The sequence below is a fragment of the Medicago sativa genome, chromosome 8 (genome assembly GCF_051527215.1).
Source record: "Medicago sativa cultivar Bolivia chromosome 8, Bolivia_mono, whole genome shotgun sequence".
Taxonomy (NCBI): Eukaryota; Viridiplantae; Streptophyta; class Magnoliopsida; order Fabales; family Fabaceae; genus Medicago; species Medicago sativa.
Genome location: NC_140756.1, coordinates 17288846 through 17309966, shown reverse-complemented (window position 1 = coordinate 17309966; position 21121 = coordinate 17288846). Strand labels below are relative to the sequence as shown.

Sequence of the window (21121 nt, the reverse complement as noted above, 5' to 3'; positions counted from 1 at the left end):
TGACAATTTTGGAAAGAAAAAGTCTGTCCAAAAGGTACAATTGATCTAGTTTGTTACATGTTGTTTTCTTTACCTATAGTATAGATAATCAACCTCAAAAAGATTATTATACTTTGTCCTTAACAAAAAGACCATTATACTTTCCCGTTTTAAGATAAGTGACCATTTTGATAATTTGCAATGAAACATTTATCTTTAAAATAAAGATCTGATGCCACATGAGACGGTTATTACTGATTTAACGACAAAACTTCAAAATCTAGTGGTGTTGTTTCTGTAAATCTGAGAGTAGGGTCCCTTCTAAGGCATATTACAATTTATTGTTAGGTTAAGAGTACATGTTGCTGGTGCCATGCCTTTTGGGATGAAGAAGGCTATGTGAAGCATGTAAAAGCAGATCAATCAATTTACAAAGGAGCAACACTGAAATACTAAACACTGATGAATTGTTGAAGAGTCTCGATCCTCATAAAAGTTCGAACATCATCAACATGAAGAAGGTTATGTTAGACCTTATTTACATTTTATAAGGACTATTTTAAAAGACTAAAAATATTTATTTTTTGTATAAAGTTTTCAAAACAATGGTTATTTCTAAATACTGCAATGTTAGGAAGAACTAAAATTACCATTAAAAATTTATAGGGACTAAGCTTAAAAAATTGTGATTTTACGGAGACTAAAAATATATTTAACTCTTATTTTTTTAGTTAAACTCTCTGGTTAATATTATAAACAAAAACTATTTTTTTTTTTAACTTTATTAAATAAATGATGTATTTAATAAAAATTGTGATTTTACGGAGACTAAAAATATATTTAACTCTTATTTTTTTAGTTAAACTCTCTGGTTAATATTATAAACAAAAACTATTTTTTTTTTTAACTTTATTAAATAAATGATGTATTTAATCTCTATTATAGATCAAATCTATGGATACATAATTACCTTAAAACTCGTATATTACCCGCTTAGTAGATACCCACACGTATTTGAGACAGATATGGTTATCATGCTACCTATGCCAATTGATGCTCATTTACATCCCTAAATACATTCCATCATGTAATCTATATATATATATATATATATATATATATATATATATATATATATATATATATATATATATATATATATAGGGGGCTGTTAACTTGCACCCACCTAAAAACGCTAAGGTGCAAGTTAACAAGATGCACCTACTAGTTATTTACCAAAACACCCATGTTTTTCAATTATAAACAAATATTATTTATGTTATTTACAAAAATGTCATTTTAATTAAAATAAAGTTTAATAGAGACAAAAGAGTGTTTTAGTAAAGTACAAGTAGGTGCAGCTTGTTAGCTTGCACCTTAGTGTTTTTAGGTGGGTGCAAGTTAACAGCCCCCACTGTTAACTTGCACCCATCTAAAAACACTAAGGTGCAAGTTAACAAGCTGCACCTACTAGTTATTTACCAAAAGACCCATGTTTTTCTATTATAAACAAATATTATTTATGCTATTTACAAAAATTTCCTTTTAATTAAAATAAAGTTTAATAGAGACAAAAGGGTGTTTTAGTAAAGTACAAGTAGGTGCAGCTTGTTAACTTGCACCTTAGTGTTTTTAGGTGGGTGCAAGTTAACAGCCCCCATATATATATATATATATATATATATATATATATATATCCGGATAGCACTTGGGCGACATTGTGGTTGGTGACAATGGTGACACTGGCCAATCAGTACAATGTCACAAGTGTACAAAAAAAAACCTTGTGAAAGAAAAAGAAGAAAGCCATAAGTCTCCAAACCCTATTCCCTAACCCTAATACTCAATTTGTCAATTTTACCCTTATTTTTACAACCTAATTCCAATTTTATCCCTAAACCCTACCTTTTCCCCCTCCTTTTATGAAAAAAATCCTGCTGGGGATCGAACAGGTATCATATGTTTCCAATTCACAACTCTTAGCACCAGACCACTGATGTTTTTGATGACATGCAATTGCTTCAATGTTATGTATTGAACACAAATCTTGGGTCATATTTCTTTCAATCTCACAATCCCTAAATTATTTCTCACCATCATGCAATTGATGCTAATAACCATAACCCCACCCTTTTTGGCATACCTAATTAATTTTTATGAAAAAAAAAGGTCTGCAAGGAATTTAATCAGGTAGCATATGAAAAGTTCATTTTTTAAGTCACTAACGCCATTGCAATTCCTTTATTTTTTTATAGCAGTTCCTTTTCAGTATTTTTTTTATCTATTTTACCCTTATTTTTACAACCTGATTCCAATTTTGTCCTCTGCCTCATAATAAAATCATATTGAGCTCATCATGTCCATAAGGTAAAGAATGAAAACAAACGTTTCAATAATAGAGAGACGATAACATTGAATTGATTAAATGAATATATTCAATTGCTTAAGAATGAAATATTAGTATTAAAAACAAAATATTCTACTTCAATTTGCCGTTTCAGTTGGCAATACACTCCCAACTTTAATTGCTTTTAGTTATATATAATAGCCCAAATTCAATTGGATAGTTCCAAATCAAGTAGGGAATATTACGCTTTTATTTGAGTATACCATTTTTAATATGGATTTTATGTGGGTTACTACGGTAGAATTAATCAAGGAAAAAATATCTATAAAAGTCTGGGATGTTATGTCTCCTTGGAAAAAAATAAAGAGTGCGATGTCAGAGCGCATATCTTCCATGTACAATGATGTTATTGTATTAATCTTCAGTATTTCTTATTCTTAAATATTTATAATCTGGAAAAAAATGTGGTGACATGACCATTCTCCATTCAATTTTCTGTCGACATTGGTCTATGATATGTGAGTTTGAAACCTATTCCATTTTTTTAAAAGTCTCTTTGAATTTGGCTAATGTAGATAATATATTTTTTTCAATTGTTAATATACTTTTTTTAGTCTTGATATGTTTTCGAAGAAATATTTATTTATTGTAACATATATTAGCATATAAGACCCGTGCATTGCACGGGTCGGCGGTCTAGTTATAATAAAATGGAGAACAGTGTGCAAACCCTATTCTCAACCATATTTGGTTAAAATGACTATTTTGCCCTCAATTTTTATCATGTCATTTCAATTTCGCACTCTTATTATAATCTAGTATATGACAGTTAGGATTTATATCATGTCTTCAATGCCAAGTCTTTTATGTCATGCTTTAATACAGTGGCGGTTTCACCGCCCGGCGATCCCGGGCACTCGCCCGGGCTCAATCGATAATTTCTTTGCATTAGGTCCAATCCAAAAGCACATTAACAAACTTAAAAAAAGAATTATTGGGCATCTTAAGAATCTTTCCCTCTATTTCTGCTATGAGACTTTTTCTTAAGAGCAACAACATCTTTATCAACAACCTTCATGGCGTAGAAGGAAGTGTTATCATCGTAAAGGAGTTCATTTGCAGAGGAGTCACGGAGACGACAGAGGTAGACGGTGCCTATGTCGCCGGCGCCTATACGGCGGAGAAGATGGAAGTCACGGAAGGTGAGGCCGAATTTGCGGATGGCGGTGTAGGCTAAGTCGGAGGAGCGGTGAGGTTTGATGAAGAGAGATTCCGGTGAGGAGGATGGGAGGAGGTTGAAGGAGAGACGGCTGAAGCTGGTGCTGCAACAAATATCATAGAAATTGAAATAGTTTTATGAAGATTTTTTGTTGTTGTTAGTGTAAGTGTACCATGAATTGAAATTGAATGCGTTGAGAGAGAAATTGTTATGAGTTTTGGAAGGGAATGAAGAGGTGGTGGTTGGTGGTATATACTCCCTCCGTTTCTAAATTATACTCGTTTAAGGTTTGTGCACGGTTATTAAGAAAATGATTAATTTGGTTGATTTTGATGGTAAAATTAATATCATTTACTAAAACACCCCTATTAATTGTAGTTAGTGGAGTAGTTAAGTTGGATGAAATTTAATAAATAAGGGTATATTAATGAAAAATAATAATAAATGTTGCATTGATATTCTAAAGTGACAATTATTTTGAGAAAAAGAAAAAGTTGTAAAGAGACAATTATTGTGAGACGGAAGGACTATTTACCTATAAGTGTAGGAGGTAAAAATTGAAGTGGGTTTAAACTGTCACGTGAGGGGTTGGTTGGTGGGTGGTATTTATTTATCCATGGTTTTTTTATAAGAATAGTTTTTAAATTTTTTTTTTTACCATATAAGTTCAAAAATGTTTATCATATGGGTGGAGATGGATCATCGCTTTAGTGAAGGAAATAACATTGTGCTTGATTGCTTCTTATGTCTTGACCTCCAAGAATTCTTTCTTCAAGTTTGATGTTGATAAGCTTGCTCGTCTTGCTGATATTTATCATGCAGACTTTTCTTATGATGACCGTGGAGCAATAAGGGAGCAACTTGACACTTATGTACTTCAAGTGAAAAGGCATGCTTCCTTTTCTTGTGAAGATGTTCAAAGTTTGGCTATGAAGATGGTTCAAAGTGAGAAACATTTGGTTTTTCCATTTGTCTACAAACTCATTGAGTTGACTTTGATATTGCCTGTGTCGATAGTATCCGTTGAAAGAGCTTTTTCAGCTATGAAGATTATCAAGACTAAATTGTGCAACAAGATCAACAATTTGTTATTCATTGACTTGATGATATTTTCAATATGGGGTGGTTTGAACTTTTTTCCCCTTTTTCTTAAAAAAATAAATGTTCAGTCGTGAAATAAATTAGTGAGTCAAACACTAATCAAATAGCCTTGATCTCCGAAAAATGACGTCACAGAAATGACGACTTAGCGAGCTCTTTGAGATCTAACCGAGCGGGAGATATTCAAGTTACTTGATGATGTTGATATTATTCAAACATCCATCGTAAAGAGGTCTCGGAAAGGGCATTTACCTCCTAATTTTATTTAGCACGCTATTGACATGTTATATTTCATCTCTTATTTCAAATTGTACTTTTGTTGAAAAAATGAGGAACCTCTTTTATTTCGATTTATGACTATTTATATATATTATGTGACATATGAATTTGTGATAAATTTTTCGCCCAGGCTCAATAAAATTCCTGGCTCCGCCACTGCTTTAATATAACATGTTACAGTTTATTGCATCCATTCTTTCTCCAATCCAATAGTCGATATTTTTTTATGAAAAGTTTAAGATAAGTATATAATAATCCAATAAAAAAACACATTTTACTATTTTTATTCCAACTTACACACCTTACAATACCCACCTTACTCCTATTCTCGTTCCAACTTATAATAGATATCTCATAATACCAATATATTTACATTGGGGGAAAGGAAAAAACACAGCCATTGTAAGAAGGGAAAAACATGCTAAAAAACATAATTTAATTTGTTTATGGACACTTCTATTCTCATGGTGTTGCATTGATCTCTTATCTATTTCACTTCTCTTGCATCTTTTGAGTTTCAGAACCATACATACAGGTATTAAAAGCTTCTATTAATTTTGTTTACAACATGTATTTTTTTTTTAAATCTTTCCTTCATATTTTCATGGTTTTCTCAAGTGTTCTTTTTTAGTTTTTGATTCATTTGGTTGTTTCTGAGTTTTAAATTTATTTAAATTATCTAAAATTTATTTATTCAACATTTGCTCTTATTTATTTCAAATTATACGTATGACCTTAATGTTTCATTGCGAATTGAGAGAAAATTTATGTTGGAGACAATTGATCAAAGGAAAACAAGAAACAAGCTGAGAAATAATTGATCAAAGGAAAACAAGAAACAAGCTGAGAAATTAATTCCTTCAAAAAAAGCTGAGAAATTAATTATTGAAAGTTGTTAGATCATCCACAACAGAGCACCCCAAATTGGGTGTTTAAATGGGTCATATTTGTCCACATCATTAATTTTACGATAATACTTAATAAGCATCAATTTTCTCCAACCCAGTACCTCAAAAGAAATTATTAAATAGGTTTCATAAATAATTCTATATCATTACATTTCAACAAAATTTATTTAATTTATTAAGATTTATTAAATAGGACCAACAAAAAATGAAGATAGAGGGTGCTTCCATAGCCACCCTTCTTCATAGGCACCTATATATTTTGCTTCACAATGGGGGTGCCTATTTAATGTGGTGCTAAATAGGTTAAACACCCAGCATTGTGGATGGTCTTAGTCATATGAGTGGGCTCAAATTTTTCATTCTCTGTTGAAACATTGCCCCTCTCCTAACTATTACCTCTAATTCATCATTTATTCTTCACTAAATTAATTTAATGATTATTGAACTCTATTATTGTCGAAAGTCTAGTAAAGGTATATTGTTTTACAAATATTAAATGTATTCTGGTCAAACATTAAAAGGAGTATATTAGGAATGAAGCATAATCATTTTTGAAAGTAAATAAAACACGGTATTTTAACGTTCTTACCATTTGCATGCATCTATTTATGGTATTAATTTTTCAAAATATACAAAAAATAATAAATTAATATTATAGGAAATTTCCAGGAAACCAGTGAAGTAAGCAAGAGCAATCAAGAAGCATGCATGGCATAGGGAACACATGTTTTAGTTTTGGCATTCATGTATATATTTTTGTCTTGTTCCTCTCTACCAAAAACCACAATTTTTGTAGGGACCACCACCTTCATCATGACCCCACACGTTTGAAACACGTATTAAATCATTGTATATATCATACTATATACTATTTCATCTATATCTCTTTCTCCATCCTCATTCGTCACTACCTTAAAACACTATCTTAAAACCATACCATATAGTTTGCGTATCTAACATTGAATTTGTGCCAAGTACGTTTAAGTAACGAAACTTAACTGAAAATAAAGGTGTTTGTTTTGAAGTTTGAACGTTGATTTTGTTGAATTCATAGAGAGAAAAGAAAGTACAAAATTTTGTACATGATGAGTAATAAGGTACCACCAACAAGAACTCGTACTAGAGTAGGGAAGTATGAGCTGGGAAAAACAATTGGTGAAGGGAGTTTTGCTAAGGTGAAGTTGGCTAAGAATGTTGAAAATGGAGATTATGTTGCCATCAAAATTCTTGATCGTGATCATGTACTGAAACACAAGATGATGGATCAGGTACACTTTTATCCGGTATCGGTTATCTTATTTGTTATCAGTTATAAATTTAAATTCATTCATTGTGATAGAATTCATCAGTTATCTGCTATTTTTTTATGACGTTTGATCTTTGATGTTTTTTTTCTTGTGTTGAATTTTGAATTTGGCAGCTGAAGAGAGAAATTTCAGCTATGAAGATAATTAATCATCCAAACGTTATCAAAATATTTGAGGTACCTTGTTGTTATCTAGTTGGTGGTTTGTTTTTTATTTATTTTTGGTACTATGTAAGAGACTATTTTTTGTTATAATATTACTGTTTTTCAAAAAATTAATTAAAATCCAGTCAAAAGTTGTACCAAAAACAAAATCCAGTCAAATTATAATTAAAATAGTTTATAATGTGTCTTATTTTTATATTATGTTCATCTAATACTTTATAATCCAGTCAAATTATTTTTATATTTATGCAGATTTATATATAAATTATTATTGAACAATATTTAATTAAATTGTTTTTTCAAATAATCTAATTTCACGTTTTCAATATGCTTAATACTTGAATCCCTAACTTCGCAATATTTTTTTATGACTAATAGCATCTCTTCTAAAATTTCAAGAACAGCTAAATCTAAATATAATGTTTGTTTTTTCCATTTGTAATTTTTTTTATTAACATAGTAGATTTTTTTTTTTTTTTGTAAGAAAACCAATTGGAAAAGGATGAACCGTGAAAAAACTACATTAATTGTTATCTGTTTAAGCACAGGTGATGGCAAGCAAAACAAAGATTTACATTGTTTTGGAGTTGGTTAATGGAGGAGAACTATTTGACAAAATTGTAAGTTGTTTCCTTTATTTCACATTTCCCCCTTTTTACTTGTTTTGGATCATGTGAAGTTGTTTTTCTCAAAGGATATTAATTTTTGCATATAAGGATTTTTTTAACACCTCTCGGCATCTATGTAACACTCATACTTCAGACTGAATGTGTGCGCAGTATCAGACACGCGTCAGTTTTGGAGAGCGGCACGATACTGACAAATGTAGTTACATTCAATCAGTTCCTTGTTTTAAAATTATTATATGTGTCAGTGTCGTGTTCTCTGTACGTATTCCATAGCTCATTATTCATGAAGTATTTCTTGGATCATGCATCACATTGACTATACCTCGAGAACTCTAAGGTAGATTGGTAAATTATATTATAGGCTACACATGGGAAACTTAAAGAGGATGAAGCAAGAAGTTATTTCCAACAACTAATCAATGCAGTTGATTACTGCCATAGTAGAGGAGTGTATCACAGAGATTTGAAGGTCTAACAACTTCCTTAATCCTCTTTTATCCTCAGTAATTTAATTGATAAGTTGTTAGTTTTGAACAAGAATAAACTATTTTTGAGTTATATTAATCAAAAGACATACTCCCTATATTTTGCAGCCAGAGAACCTTCTTCTAGACACAAATGGTGTTCTTAAAGTTTCAGATTTTGGATTAAGTACATACTCACAGCAGGTAATAATTTGGTTTTGGATTATACTTTAACCTAGTAGATGAGTGTTACATTTGCATAACCTTAGGACTCACCTTTGTTAAATTCATATATATTTATTAAAGGAGGATGCACTTCTCCGAACGGCATGTGGAACACCGAATTACGTTGCTCCAGAGGTAGTACTATATCTTTGTGGATCAAATGAAAGATTCATTTTGTTTTCTCAAACTAAAGTAAATGTTATTTGGTGTGTCCTTTTGTATCAGGTGCTTAATGATAGAGGTTATGTCGGTTCTTCATCTGATATTTGGTCATGTGGAGTCATTCTCTTTGTACTTATGGCCGGGTACTTGCCGTTCGACGAGCCAAATTTAACTGCACTGTATAGAAGAGTGAGTGATTTCATAATATATAAGTAATCCAAAAGAATAAAAAGTGAAACAGAAGTTGCTTATGTGATTTTGCTTATGTGATTATGGTTTTTTGGGGTAAAATCATGTCATATATTTCAGATTGGTAGAGCTGAGTTCAAATGTCCGTCTTGGTTTTCGCCTGGGGCAAAGAAACTGCTCAAGTCTATACTTAACCCGAACCCTCTAACGGTGAGTATTTAACCGAAAGCTTTCTTACTTTTACAGCTTTACATGTACTCTTTTCCCTACTTGGCATTGTTCGGCTTAATGAAGTTTTTATAGCATAAACGATTGTTAATATTAGTGGTTATGTATTGGTTTGTTTTGTGTAGAGGATAAAGATTCCTGAAATCTTGGAAGATGAATGGTTTAGAAAAGGATACAGGCCGGCATGTTTTACCGAGGAAGAGGATGTCAATGTAGATGATGTTGCTGCTGCTTTCAATGATTCTAAGGTATTGTCTATTGCGTTTTTTTCTCAATAGGGCTATTAAATATCTTGCATAAATTATAGGAACACAATGCACATAGATACAGCAAAGGCTTTTTTATGTTTCCGTGATTGTATTGCAATCGCGATGTGGCCTCATTAACCGTCTTTAACCATAATATTTCCCAATATTAAGCATCACGATGCGATTGCAGAAGCAATGTAAAACCTTGGATACAACTAATCGATAACTTTTCTTTGACATGTAGGAAAATCTCGTGACCGAGACCAAAGAGAAACCAGTGTCAATGAATGCTTTTGAGCTTATTTCTAGATCGGATAGCTTCAATCTTGACAATTTGTTTGAGAGGGAAAAGGTACCTGAAAAAATTATGCGCTATTCTACATTTTATAGTGGTATGCTTTGCAAAATATACTTGATTTATTTTTAGTAGTATGTAGATAACAAAATATTGATGATTATGATTATTCTTTCTAGCTAATAATGCCTTTTTCTCCATTTAATTTGATCTCATTGAAACCTAGGGGGTTGTAAAGCGCGAAACACATTTCACTTCACAGCGTCCTGCAAATGAAATTATGTCTAAGATTGAGGAGGCTGCCAAACCTCTCGGATTTAATGTTCACAAGCGCAATTACAAGGTAACAGATCAACAACAAGCACCAGTCTTCATTTCTCAATTTGTTATAAGAAGTTTCATTCGTGTGATTAATCACCATAAAGAAGGATCAGAAGTTTTAGATTGTTAATGTTATATAGTACTTGATTTTATCTACATTTTAATTATGCAGATGAAGCTACAGGGTGATAAAAGTGGAAGGAAGGGTCACCTTTCAGTGGCTACTGAGGTACTGATTTCCTATATGATTGTAGGCATTTTCTGTATGTATAGTTAGGCAGGGCCGGCAGATTTTTGGTACCCTAGGCGAAACAATAAATTGTGTCCTTTTAGTTATTCCAATATTTTTCTTCTGGCATTTTTTGTTGCAAAATATTCATTTATAATTAAAGTTATCTAAAAATATATTTTCAATAGAATTAATCAAAGCCAATTAAAAAGAAATATATCTATATAATACTAACAACTAAGTAAAAATAATAATTTTGGTACACCTAAAAAAGTGGTGCCCTGGGCTGCCGCCCCTCCCGCCCACCCTCAGGGCCACCCCTGTAGTTAGGCAACAACTTGTTAATTGTTTATTGCAAAGAATGGTAATTCCAATTTTCTTATGTTGTCTTTTTCATCTAATCGATATCATACACTCTTACGTCACTATTTTTAGTCATCAATCAAGATTACCTACTGTGAGCATACCATGAATTCACACAATCAGCACATCGATGACAGTTGGACCCAAATCGGATGATCTCAGTTTCCAGTTTGATATTTTAGATTTAAAAGTAATAATCCAAATCAGCATATTTTGTGAACTGTCTGATCTGAATCCGACTGTCAGCAATGCAATGCCTGTGTGAATGCGGTGATATCCCAACCGCAATGAATCCATATCGCTTGACTTTATTCTTGTGAGCTTGTTTTGATTTTCGAGGCATGGATTTCGTTTCGCCACGCTATACTCTATGTTTTACCTAAGGTTTTATAAAATAGTCTGAAATTGTGACCATTATATCAAATACATTTTCATTGGTTTCTTCCTTTTGTTTGCTTATTGTTACAGGTTTTTGAAGTGGCTCCCTCCTTGCATATGGTGGAGCTGCGAAAAACAGGCGGCGACACACTAGAGTTTCACAAGGCAAGTGAACATTATTTTGATTCTCAATTTAGTTTTTGGGCAAAAAAACTAAACAAATCTATTTATATTTGAAATTGCTCTTTTTAGGTGTTTGGCATTGCTCTTTTTTCTTTTTACTTATTTTCTTTGGTTGAACAAGTGTTAATATTTTGGTTAGTTAACAAGTGATTAGCACATTTTTTAACATCTTATTCATTGATTTATATGCAGTTCTACAAAACCTTTTCATCAGGGTTGCAAGACATAGTGTGGAACACTAACAAAAAATAATGAAGTATTAAGGTATCCTTGGGAGAGTCTGGCTCAGAACTTGAGGCATATATTTCATTTGGCAATGAATCTGTATAAATAGGACTGTTTCATTAAGCTTAGAACTAGTTTGATGTGCAGCATAAGAAAAACTTGCATCTTATTATAATCCATTGCAAATTGGGGCATTTATTTAAAGTTGAAGTTAACATTCTTTAAGCATATAAAATTATGTCACATGTGCAATATCATCATTTAAATTTGATTTATATTTTACTATATTATTGGTTTAGTTGTTAAAGAGTTAACTCACCCGTAAGAACATAGGTTCAACTCCCGTTGTCGATGTGAGAACTTCTTTGATGTGTGATCGGTAAGTACCGTTGTGAGTGTTCTTTGAACATTAAGGTCTACCTTGACCCTAATGATCACTTGGAGTCTAACTCACCTAAACTTTTTTAAAAAGAAAACATAATATCTAGTTTATTATTCAATCTACATATAATTTTTACTTTTTGGTTCGTGAAAAAAACATAACATATAACCAAACAATTGTATTCAAATAGTTAATGAGCTTCACCCCAGAGGAATTGTCCAGGAGAGCCTAAATTCAATATTCCTAACTCCGAATTGTCAAGATCCATTTCTCCTAAAAACAAAGAGTTAACATAAATAAATAAAGAACAAGGATAAGATATAAAAGTTTGTTAAAAGCTTATCATGAACATGTCATTTCATATTTCTACATTGAGTTTTGGAGCATGCCTATAAAGTGTTGGAACAAAACAATGTGGACTGTAATATATAATGTCAAGCATCACAATAATGCTTGACAAGTTAACATTTTTCTTAGTTTTTTTGGGATGAAGGCTATGTGGAGCATGCAATCAATTTACAAAGGAGCAAACACTAACATATTTATTGCATCACGTAATAAAAGTAGGAGGTTTAAAAAATTAAATGTATTTTGGTTAAACATTAAAGGAGTATATTAGGAATGGAGGAAAATCATTTTTAAAAGTAAATAAAACACGGTCAGATTTTCCTCTCGGAGGTAATTTACCCTTCATGATATCAACCAATCAAAATGTAATATACATAGGCAACAATAATTGTTAAATAAATGTCAATTTTTTCTCTAAAAAGAAAGTCAATTTTAATCCTAAGGTAACTATTAATACTTTTATTTTTTATTTAATTATATTTAGATGTTCAATCTTAATTAATTTACACTATACGACTTATAACAATTAAAATCTCCCATCAAACTTCTTTCATTTGGATGTCCTTAAATCCATCGGTTACATTCATAAAAGTTCTTCCGTTCCAGAACCTGGAACATCCAGAACATGAGAACAAAAACATCCCTTCATTCCAAGTTCTGGGTGTTTTTGTTCTCACATTCCGAGTGTTTTAGGCTTTGGAATGAAATAAATTTGGGTTAATTATGTTTTTGGTCCCTACAAAATTGTGACCTTGTAAGTTTAGTCCTTACTTAATTTTAATAGCATTTTTAATCCCTACAAAAAAAATTTACTTATAATTTTAGTCCTTGCTAAAATAAATTTTGTTTAATTATCCTTAAACTCTTAAATTTTTTAACGATTCTTTTTATACAAGTTTATAACACTATGAAAGGTTCATTTACTAAAATCTATAATTTTTTAACATGAAATAAATTAAATATGAATTTTTTAAAACGACAAAAGTTTAAGATATAAGTAACAAAAATATGGACGTAGAAATCAAATTTTTGCGATATTTTTTTCGGAGGACCTTTTAATAACGTTCTTAACACGCCTGTAAAAAATTGTTGAGAAACTTAAGAGTTTAAGCATAAATTAAACAAATTTGGATTGAGTAAGGACTAATATTGAGTGCAGAATTTTTTTGTAGGGATTAAAAATGCTATTAAAATTAAGTAAGAACTAAACTTACAAGGTCGCAATTTTGTAGGGACCAAAAACATAATTAACCCAATAAATTTTATGAACGTAACCGATGGATTTAAGGACATCCAGATGAAAGAAATTTGATGTGAAATTTTAATTGTTATAAGCTTTATAGTGTAAATTAATTAAGATTGAACAACTAAATATAATTAAATAAAAATTAAGGTTAAATGTATTTTTTATCTCCCTATTTTAACTTAATCGGAATTTTAGTCCCCATATTTTTAAAACCACTATTTTAGTTCCCTATTTTTCATTTTTTGGTTTTTTTAATCCCCACCAATTTAAGTGATTTTCCATTGTCATTAATGATGTGGCGGTGATGTTACGGTGTGTGTCGGATATTTAAGTTTTCATGTCATTAACGAAAATAATTAATTACATACAAAATGTAAAAACTAATTGATTAATAATTAAAAAACAAAAATTAAATTAAATTATAATAAAAAATAACTCAGGTTTGATAACATGAATTACCCTAATTTTTAAAATCCCTAATTTCTTCGGTCTCCAGCTACTTTTTCCTTTCTCATATAGTATAGTATGGGTACATCCACTCATATAGTATAGTATGGGTACATCCAAAAGAAATTCCATTACCATATAATATAATTACAATTTTGAAGAAAATGGAGTTTCTAATTTTTAATACATAAACGATGAAAGCAGACTAACCTTAGTTGAGAAATGTGCATGAACCAAATTAATAGCGTACATCCATGCAAACACCAATTGGATATATAAAAAAAAAAACCAGTTTATAATTATAAGCAGTACAACACATACCTCAACAGATTGTTTCAGATCAAAATCCGATCTCTTCAACTTATTTAAAAGTACTAGAGGACCAACAGATTGCATGGAGTGAGAGAGGAAAAGTAAATGGAGATTGAATAAATTAGAAATTTTAGAAATTAGGGTTCATGTCATCAAACTTGATTATTTTTTTTTATAATTTAATTTAATTTTTGTTTTTATTTGTTAACCAATTATTTTTTACATTTTGTATATAATTAATTATTTATATTAATGACATAAAAACTTAATTAGCCAACACACTGCCACGTCATTAATGACAATGACAAATCACTAAAATTGGTGGGGATTAAAAAAACCCAAAAAATGTAAAACAGAGGGACTAAAATAGTGGTTTTGAAAATAGGGGGATTAAAATTTCGACTAAGTTAAAATAGGGGATCAAAAGTGCATTTAAACATAAAAATTAAAAGTATTAAAAGTTACCTGGTATGGACAATGCATAAAATATGCAAGGTCCGGGGTTCAAACCTCGGCCACCACCAAAAAAAAAAAAAAATTGACTATTTTTTTTTTTAGAAAAAAATTGACTCATTTATTTAACATTTAATGTTGCATATGTATATTACATTTTGATTGATTGATATCATGAGGGGGTATATTGCCCCCTATTCAAGAGAGGGTAATGTAGGACTCAACAATATTTTTATTTTTATTTTATTTTTGGCTTTCGCACTGTTTTCCGACACACCAATGGTGGGCGACTAATCCGGCTCGTGCGTAGAGGCATGCACACTGTTCAATCGTTGTTTCCCTGACAATCGAACCCAATGTTCTTCAGGTACATCCTTGGAAAGAGCTCCTTACCACTGGAGCCCAAGTAATTTGCCTCACCAGTATTTTTACTTTCTTACCATTTGCATGCATCTATTTATGGTATTAAATTTTCAAAATATACGAAAAATGATAAATTAGTATTATAGGAAGTTTCGAGGAAACCAGTGAAGTAAGCAAGAGCAATCAAGAAGAAGCATGCATGGCCCAGGGAATCCGTGAATCCCCTTCATTGACATCACAATCCATTGTTTGATCTGCATCATCAGAAAGTGGCTCACTCCATATGAACCAATTGCAATTCATTTTCCTGCAACAATAAAACAATCTATTTGGATTCTGAATTGTCATGGAAATTTGGATTTCTCACAAAAACAATGCATGTTTCGATATCTTATCCATGGTTGTCTCGAGCCAATGTTGCTTGAGGATGCCATTAAAATATTTTTTGAAAAAATGACAGAGGAAGCAATTTACATCTCAGGTTTCCTACCTTTAATCTACACTATTAGGCCTTTTTTATAACAAATCAATGACTTACATTCAATAGTTTCAAGTTAGACGCATTTTTTTAGTGGTCCAAATTAACCATTACGAGCGAACTCATGTTTTAGTTTGTCTTGTTCCTCTCAACCAAAAACCACAATTTTTGTGGGGACCACACCTTCCTCTTGACCCCACACGTTTGAAACAAGTATTCGATCATTCTATATATCATACTATATTTCATCTATATCTCTTTTTCCATCCTCATTCGTCATTACCTTAAAACACTATCTTAAACACATATGAGAAATGATATTTGTACAACCATCATTTTGTGACAATTTTTGAACAGCTTTCTCGAGAAAAACAAGGTTGTTATCAAAGTTGGGATGTACAAATATCATCACTCTAACACTGAATTTGTGTCAAGTACTTAAAAGTAACGAAACTTGACTGAAAATAAAGGTATTTGTTTCGAACGTTGATTTTGTGGAATTCATAGAGAGAAAGGAAAGTACAGAATTGTTGTACATGATGAGTAATAAGGTAACACAAGTACCTCGTACTAGAGTAGGAAAGTACGAGCTGGGAAAAACAATTGGTGAAGGAAGTTTTGCTAAGGTGAAGTTGGCTAAGAATGTTGAAAATGGAGATTATGTTGCCATCAAAATTCTTGATCGTAATCATGTACTGAAACACAAGATGACGGATCAGGTACACTTTTATCGTTATTGCTTATCTTATTCGTTATCAGTTATAAATTCAAATTCATCAATTGTGATAGAATGATAGAATTCATCAATTACCCGCTATTTTTTTCCGACATTGATCTTTAATTTTTTTTTCCTGTTGAATTTGAATTTGGCAGCTGAATAGAGAAATTTCAGCTATGAAGATGATTAATCATCCAAACGTTATCAAAATATTTGAGGTACCTTGCTGTTATCTATGCAAGAGAATTTTTTGGGTTATATTATTACTGTTTTTTTGTTGTTGTAAGAAAATCAATTGGAAAAGGATGCACTGTGAAAAACCTACATTGATTGTTCTCTGTTTAAGCTCAGGTGATGGCAAGCAAAACAAAGATTTACATTGTTTTGGAGTTGGTTAATGGAGGAGAACTATTTGACAAAATTGTAAGTTGTTTCCTTTATTTCACATTTCCTCGGCATCTATGTAGCACTCATACTTCAGACTGAATGCGTGCTTAGTATCAGACACGCGTCAGTTCCATGTTTTAAAATTATTATATGTGTCAGTGTCGTGACCTGTGTACGTGATTGTGTTCCATAGCTCATTATTCATGAAGTATTTCTTGGATCATGCATCTAGTTGACTAGATGTCAAGAATTCTAAGGTTAATTGGTAAATTAATTTATAGGCTACAAATGGGAAACTTAAAGAGGATGAAGCAAGAAGTTATTTCCAACAACTAATCAATGCAGTTGATTACTGCCATAGTAGAGGAGTGTATCACAGAGATTTGAAGGTCTATCAACTTCCATAATCCTCTTGTTTCCTCTGTAGTTAGTTTTGAACATGAATAAACTATTTTTACTCTTTTTTTGTAGCCAGAGAATCTTCTTTTAGACACAAATGGTGTTCTTAAAATTTCAGATTTTGGATTAAGTACATACTCACAGCAGGTATGATTATATTAATCCCAAATAATTATTTGATTCAATTATCTTAAATAATTTGGTTTTGGATTATACTTTGACCTAGTAGATGAGTGTTACATTTGCATAACCTTAGGACTCACCTTTGTTAAATTCATATATATTTATTACAGGAGGATGAACTTCTCCGCACAGCATGCGGAACACCGAATTACGTTGCTCCTGAGGTAGTACTATTTCTTTGTGGATCAAATGAAAGACTCATTTTGTTTTCTCAAACTAAAGTAAATGTTATTTGGTGTATCCTTCTGTATCAGGTGCTTAATGATAGAGGTTATGTTGGTTCTTCATCTGATATTTGGTCATGTGGAGTCATTCTCTTTGTACTTATGGCCGGGTACTTGCCGTTCGACGAGCCAAATCTAATTTCACTGTATAGAAGAGTGAGTACTTTCATAATATATATATATATATATATATATATATATATATATATATATATATATATATATATAGTAATCCAAAAGAATAAAAAGTGAAACAGAAGTTACTCATGTTATTATGTTTTTTTGGGTGAAAATCATGTCATATATTTCAGATTGGTAGAGCTGATTTCAAATTTCCGTCTTGGTTTTCGCCTGGGGCAAAGAAACTGCTCAAGTCTATACTTAACCCGAACCCTATAACGGTGAGTTTTTAACCGAAAGCTTTCTTACTTTTACAGCTTTACATGTGCTCTTTTCCCTACTTGGCATTGTTCAGCTTAATGAAGTTTTCATAGCATAAGCGATTGTTATATTAGTGGTTATGTATTATTATGTATTGGTTTGTTTTGTGTAGAGGATAAAGATTCCTGAAATCTTGGAACATGAATGGTTCAAAAAAGGATACAAGCCGGCATTTTTTACCGAGGAAGATGTCAATGTAGATGATGTTGCTGCTGCTTTCAATGATTCCAAGGTACTGTCTGTTGCGTTTTTTCCCAATAGGTCTATTAAATATCTTGCATAAATTATAGGAACACAATGCACATAGATACAACAAAGGCTTTTTGATGTCTCCGTGATTGTATTGCAATCGCGATGTGGCCTCATTAACCGTCTTTAACCATAATATTTCCCAATATTAAGTATCGCAATGTGATTGCAGAAGCAATGTAAAACCTTGGATACAACTAATCAATAACTTTTCTTCGATATGTAGGAAAATCTTGTGACGGAGACCAAAGAGAAACCGGTGTCAATGAATGCTTTTGAGCTTATTTCTAGATCGGATAGCTTCAATCTTGGCAATTTGTTTGAGAAGGAAAAGGTGTGTGAAAAAATTAGTATGTGCTATTCAACATTTTAAAGTAGTATGCGTTGCAAAATATATTCGATTCCATTTTAGTAGTAATTAGATAACAAAATATCGATGGTTATGATTATTCTTTCTAGCTAATTATGCTTGTTTCTCCATTTAATTTGATCTCATTGACACCTAGGGGGTTGTAAAGCGCGAAACACATTTCACTTCACAGCGTCCTGCAAATGAAATTATTTCTAAGATTGAGGAGGCTGCCAAACCTCTCGGATTTAATGTTCACAAGCGCAATTACAAGGTAACAGATTTACAACAAGCACTAGTCTTGATTTTCCTATTTGTTAAGACATCTGAGTTGTGTGATTAATCACTGCAAAGAAGGATTAAAGTTTTAAATTGTCAATGTTATATAGTACTTGATCTTATCTACATTCAAATTCTGCAGATGAAGTTGCAGGGTGATAAAAGTGGAAGGAAGGGTCACCTTTCAGTGGCTACTGAGGTACTCATTCATTCCTATATGTTTAGTTAGGCAAAAAATTGTTAAATGTTTATGGCAAAGAATGGTAATTCCAATTTTCTTATGTTGTCTCTTTCATCTAATTGTTATCATAGATTATTCACTATTTTTGGTCATCAATTGTACTTGGCTTGATTTAGGATCAAGATTACCTACAGTCAGGATACCATGAATTCATACAATCAGCACATCGATGACAGTTGGACCCAAATCGGGTGATCCGATTTTCAAGTTTGATATTTTAGATTTAAAAATAATAATCCAAATCAGCATATTTTGTGAACTGTCTGATCTGAATCCGACTGTCAGCAATGCAATGTCTGTGTGAATGCGGTGATATCCCAACCGCAATGAATCCATATCGCATGACTCTATTCTTGTGAGCTAGTTTTGATTTTTGAGGCATGGATTTTGTTTCGCCACGCTAAACTCTTCGTTTTACCAAAGGTTTTAAAAAATAATCTGAAATTGTTACCATGATATCAACTACATTCTCATTGGTTTCTTCCCATTTGTTTTTTCATGGTTACAGGTTTTCGAAGTTGCTCCTTCCTTGCATATGGTGGAGCTGCGAAAAACAGGCGGCGACACACTAGAGTTTCACAAGGCATGTGAAAATTATTTTGATTCTCAATTTAATTTTTTGGGCAAAAGAAATATAAATCTATTTATAGGCATATAAATCTTTTTAACATCTTATTCATTGTTTTATATGCAGTTCTACAAAATCTTTTCATCAGGGTTGCAAGACATAGTGTGGAACACTGACAAAAAATAACGAAGTAGTAAGGTATCTGAGAGGCCTCCAATCATTGAACAGGCCCCACAAAATGATGAGTTAGCATGACAGAATGAAGGAAAGGAAGATAATTCTGTCATGGATCCGGGAAATACGGAAGTAAGACGTAGTGAGCGTAGGAAGTTTCGTAGTACTAGGCTGAAGGGTTATAAGGAATGAGTGTAGAATATTTGATATCTCTCCTCTCTTTCTGGACCCTCTCAGAGTACTTCTCTCTCTGAGAAGCTTCTTTCTTTTCCACCTTTATCATTTCATTGTTGTTCCTCCATGGTTACACCCAGGAGTGTAACTTCTGTTTAAAATTCCATTTAATAAAAAACAGTATTATTTTCCCCTCTCTATCTTTTAGTCATAATAGTATCCTTTGAAGAGTCTGGCTCAGAACTTGAGGCATATATTTCATTTGGCAATGAATCTGTATAAATAGGACTGTTTCATTAAGCTTAGAACTAGTTTGATGTGCAGCATAAGAAAAACTTGCATCTTATTATAATCCATTGCAAATTGGGGCATTTATTTAAAGTTGAAGTTAACATTTTTTAAGCATATAAAGTTATGTCACACGGGCAATTTCATCATTTGAATTTGATTTATATTTTAGTTACCAATAAAGGTTGGTTTAGTCGTTAAGGAGTTAACTCATCCGTAAGAATACGGGTTCAACTATGTGAGAACTTTTTTGATGTGTGATCGGTAAGTACCTTTGTGAGCGTTCGTTGAACATTGAGGTCTACCCTGACCCTAATGATCATTTGGAGTCTAACTCACCTAAGCTTTTTTTAAAAAGAAAACACAATATCTAGTTTATTATTCAATGTACATATATAATTTTTATTTTTTGGTTTGTGAAGAAAGCATAATATATAATAACCAAGCAATTGTATTCAAATGGTTAATGAGCTTCCAAACATTATCAAAATATTTGAGGTACCTTGCTGTTATCTATGCAAGAGAATTTTTTGGGCTATATTATTACTGTTTTTTTTGTTATTGTAAGAAAGCCAATTGGAAAAGGATGCACCGTGAAAAAACTACATTAATTGTTCTCTGTTTAAGCTTAGGTGATGGCAAGCAAAACAAAGATTTACACTGTCTTGGAGTTGGTTAATGGAGGAGAACTATTTGACAAAATTGTAAGTTGTTTCCTTTATTTCACATTTCCCCCTTTTTACTTGTTTTGGAACATGTTTTTTTAGACATCAAGAGGAACCATTGATATTCCAACTAAGATGATACCCCGAGGAACCTCCATCCTATGTCGCCAAACTAAATTTTTATTAAAAAAAGGGAAAAAATATGGGTTGGGGTCAATAGGGTTATTTTGGGCGGGTCATTTCAGTTTATTACGAGTTGGGCCAATTTCTTTGCCGGTTTGGATTTTATGGCCCAATTAAAATGATTAAG

General features: G+C 31.8%; 2 protein-coding genes and 1 long non-coding RNA gene across 6 annotated transcripts; 2 read left to right on the top strand and 1 right to left on the bottom strand.

Annotated features, from left to right (window-relative positions):
- The first annotated feature begins 6726 nt into the window (after window positions 1-6726).
- Window positions 6727-11695, top strand: LOC146897440 (CBL-interacting serine/threonine-protein kinase 9-like). Of its 2 annotated transcripts, XM_085734541.1 has the most exons (14): window positions 6727-7101; window positions 7254-7316; window positions 7853-7924; window positions 8295-8402; window positions 8527-8601; window positions 8704-8757; window positions 8848-8973; window positions 9094-9183; window positions 9327-9449; window positions 9694-9801; window positions 9971-10087; window positions 10238-10294; window positions 11126-11200; window positions 11411-11695. In XM_085734541.1, the coding sequence occupies exons 1-14, from the start codon at window positions 6916-6918 to the stop codon at window positions 11468-11470; spliced, it is 1314 nt and encodes a 437-aa protein (XP_085590667.1). In that variant the 5' UTR covers window positions 6727-6915; the 3' UTR covers window positions 11471-11695. The 2 variants fall into 2 exon arrangements, with proteins under 2 accessions (XP_085590667.1, XP_085590666.1); XM_085734540.1 differs by having other exon boundaries at window positions 8704-8973.
- A 208-nt stretch (window positions 11696-11903) lies between these two features.
- Window positions 11904-15389, bottom strand: LOC146897439 (uncharacterized). Its single transcript, XR_015022318.1, has 2 exons — window positions 15157-15389; window positions 11904-12098 (listed from the first exon to the last, which is right to left on the bottom strand). It is a non-coding gene; the product is annotated as an uncharacterized LOC146897439 (long non-coding RNA).
- A 348-nt stretch (window positions 15390-15737) lies between these two features.
- LOC146897438 (CBL-interacting serine/threonine-protein kinase 9-like) lies at window positions 15738-20058 on the top strand. Of its 3 annotated transcripts, XM_085734543.1 has the most exons (14): window positions 15738-16191; window positions 16346-16408; window positions 16542-16613; window positions 16859-16966; window positions 17049-17123; window positions 17270-17323; window positions 17414-17539; window positions 17695-17784; window positions 17937-18056; window positions 18300-18407; window positions 18580-18696; window positions 18844-18900; window positions 19451-19525; window positions 19637-20058. In XM_085734543.1, the coding sequence occupies exons 1-14, from the start codon at window positions 16009-16011 to the stop codon at window positions 19694-19696; spliced, it is 1308 nt and encodes a 435-aa protein (XP_085590669.1). In that variant the 5' UTR covers window positions 15738-16008; the 3' UTR covers window positions 19697-20058. The 3 variants fall into 3 exon arrangements, with proteins under 3 accessions (XP_085590669.1, XP_085590670.1, XP_085590668.1); XM_085734544.1 differs by lacking the exon at window positions 18844-18900; XM_085734542.1 differs by having other exon boundaries at window positions 17270-17539.
- The last annotated feature ends 1063 nt before the right edge of the window (window positions 20059-21121 follow it).

Excerpts from the sequence above, each read along its gene's own strand:
- LOC146897440 (XM_085734540.1), top strand. The coding sequence starts at position 6,916 with ATGATGAGTAATAAGGTACCACCAACAAGAACTCGTACTAGAGTAGGG. Across the intron at positions 8,602-8,703 it reads TAAGTACATACTCACAGCAG|GAGGATGCACTTCTCCGAAC; the intron begins GTAATAATTTGG and ends TATTTATTAAAG. Across the intron at positions 10,088-10,237 it reads TTCACAAGCGCAATTACAAG|ATGAAGCTACAGGGTGATAA; the intron begins GTAACAGATCAA and ends TTAATTATGCAG.
- LOC146897438 (XM_085734542.1), top strand. The coding sequence starts at position 16,009 with ATGATGAGTAATAAGGTAACACAAGTACCTCGTACTAGAGTAGGAAAG. Across the intron at positions 16,192-16,345 it reads AACACAAGATGACGGATCAG|CTGAATAGAGAAATTTCAGC; the intron begins GTACACTTTTAT and ends TGAATTTGGCAG. Across the intron at positions 18,057-18,299 it reads CTGCTTTCAATGATTCCAAG|GAAAATCTTGTGACGGAGAC; the intron begins GTACTGTCTGTT and ends TTCGATATGTAG.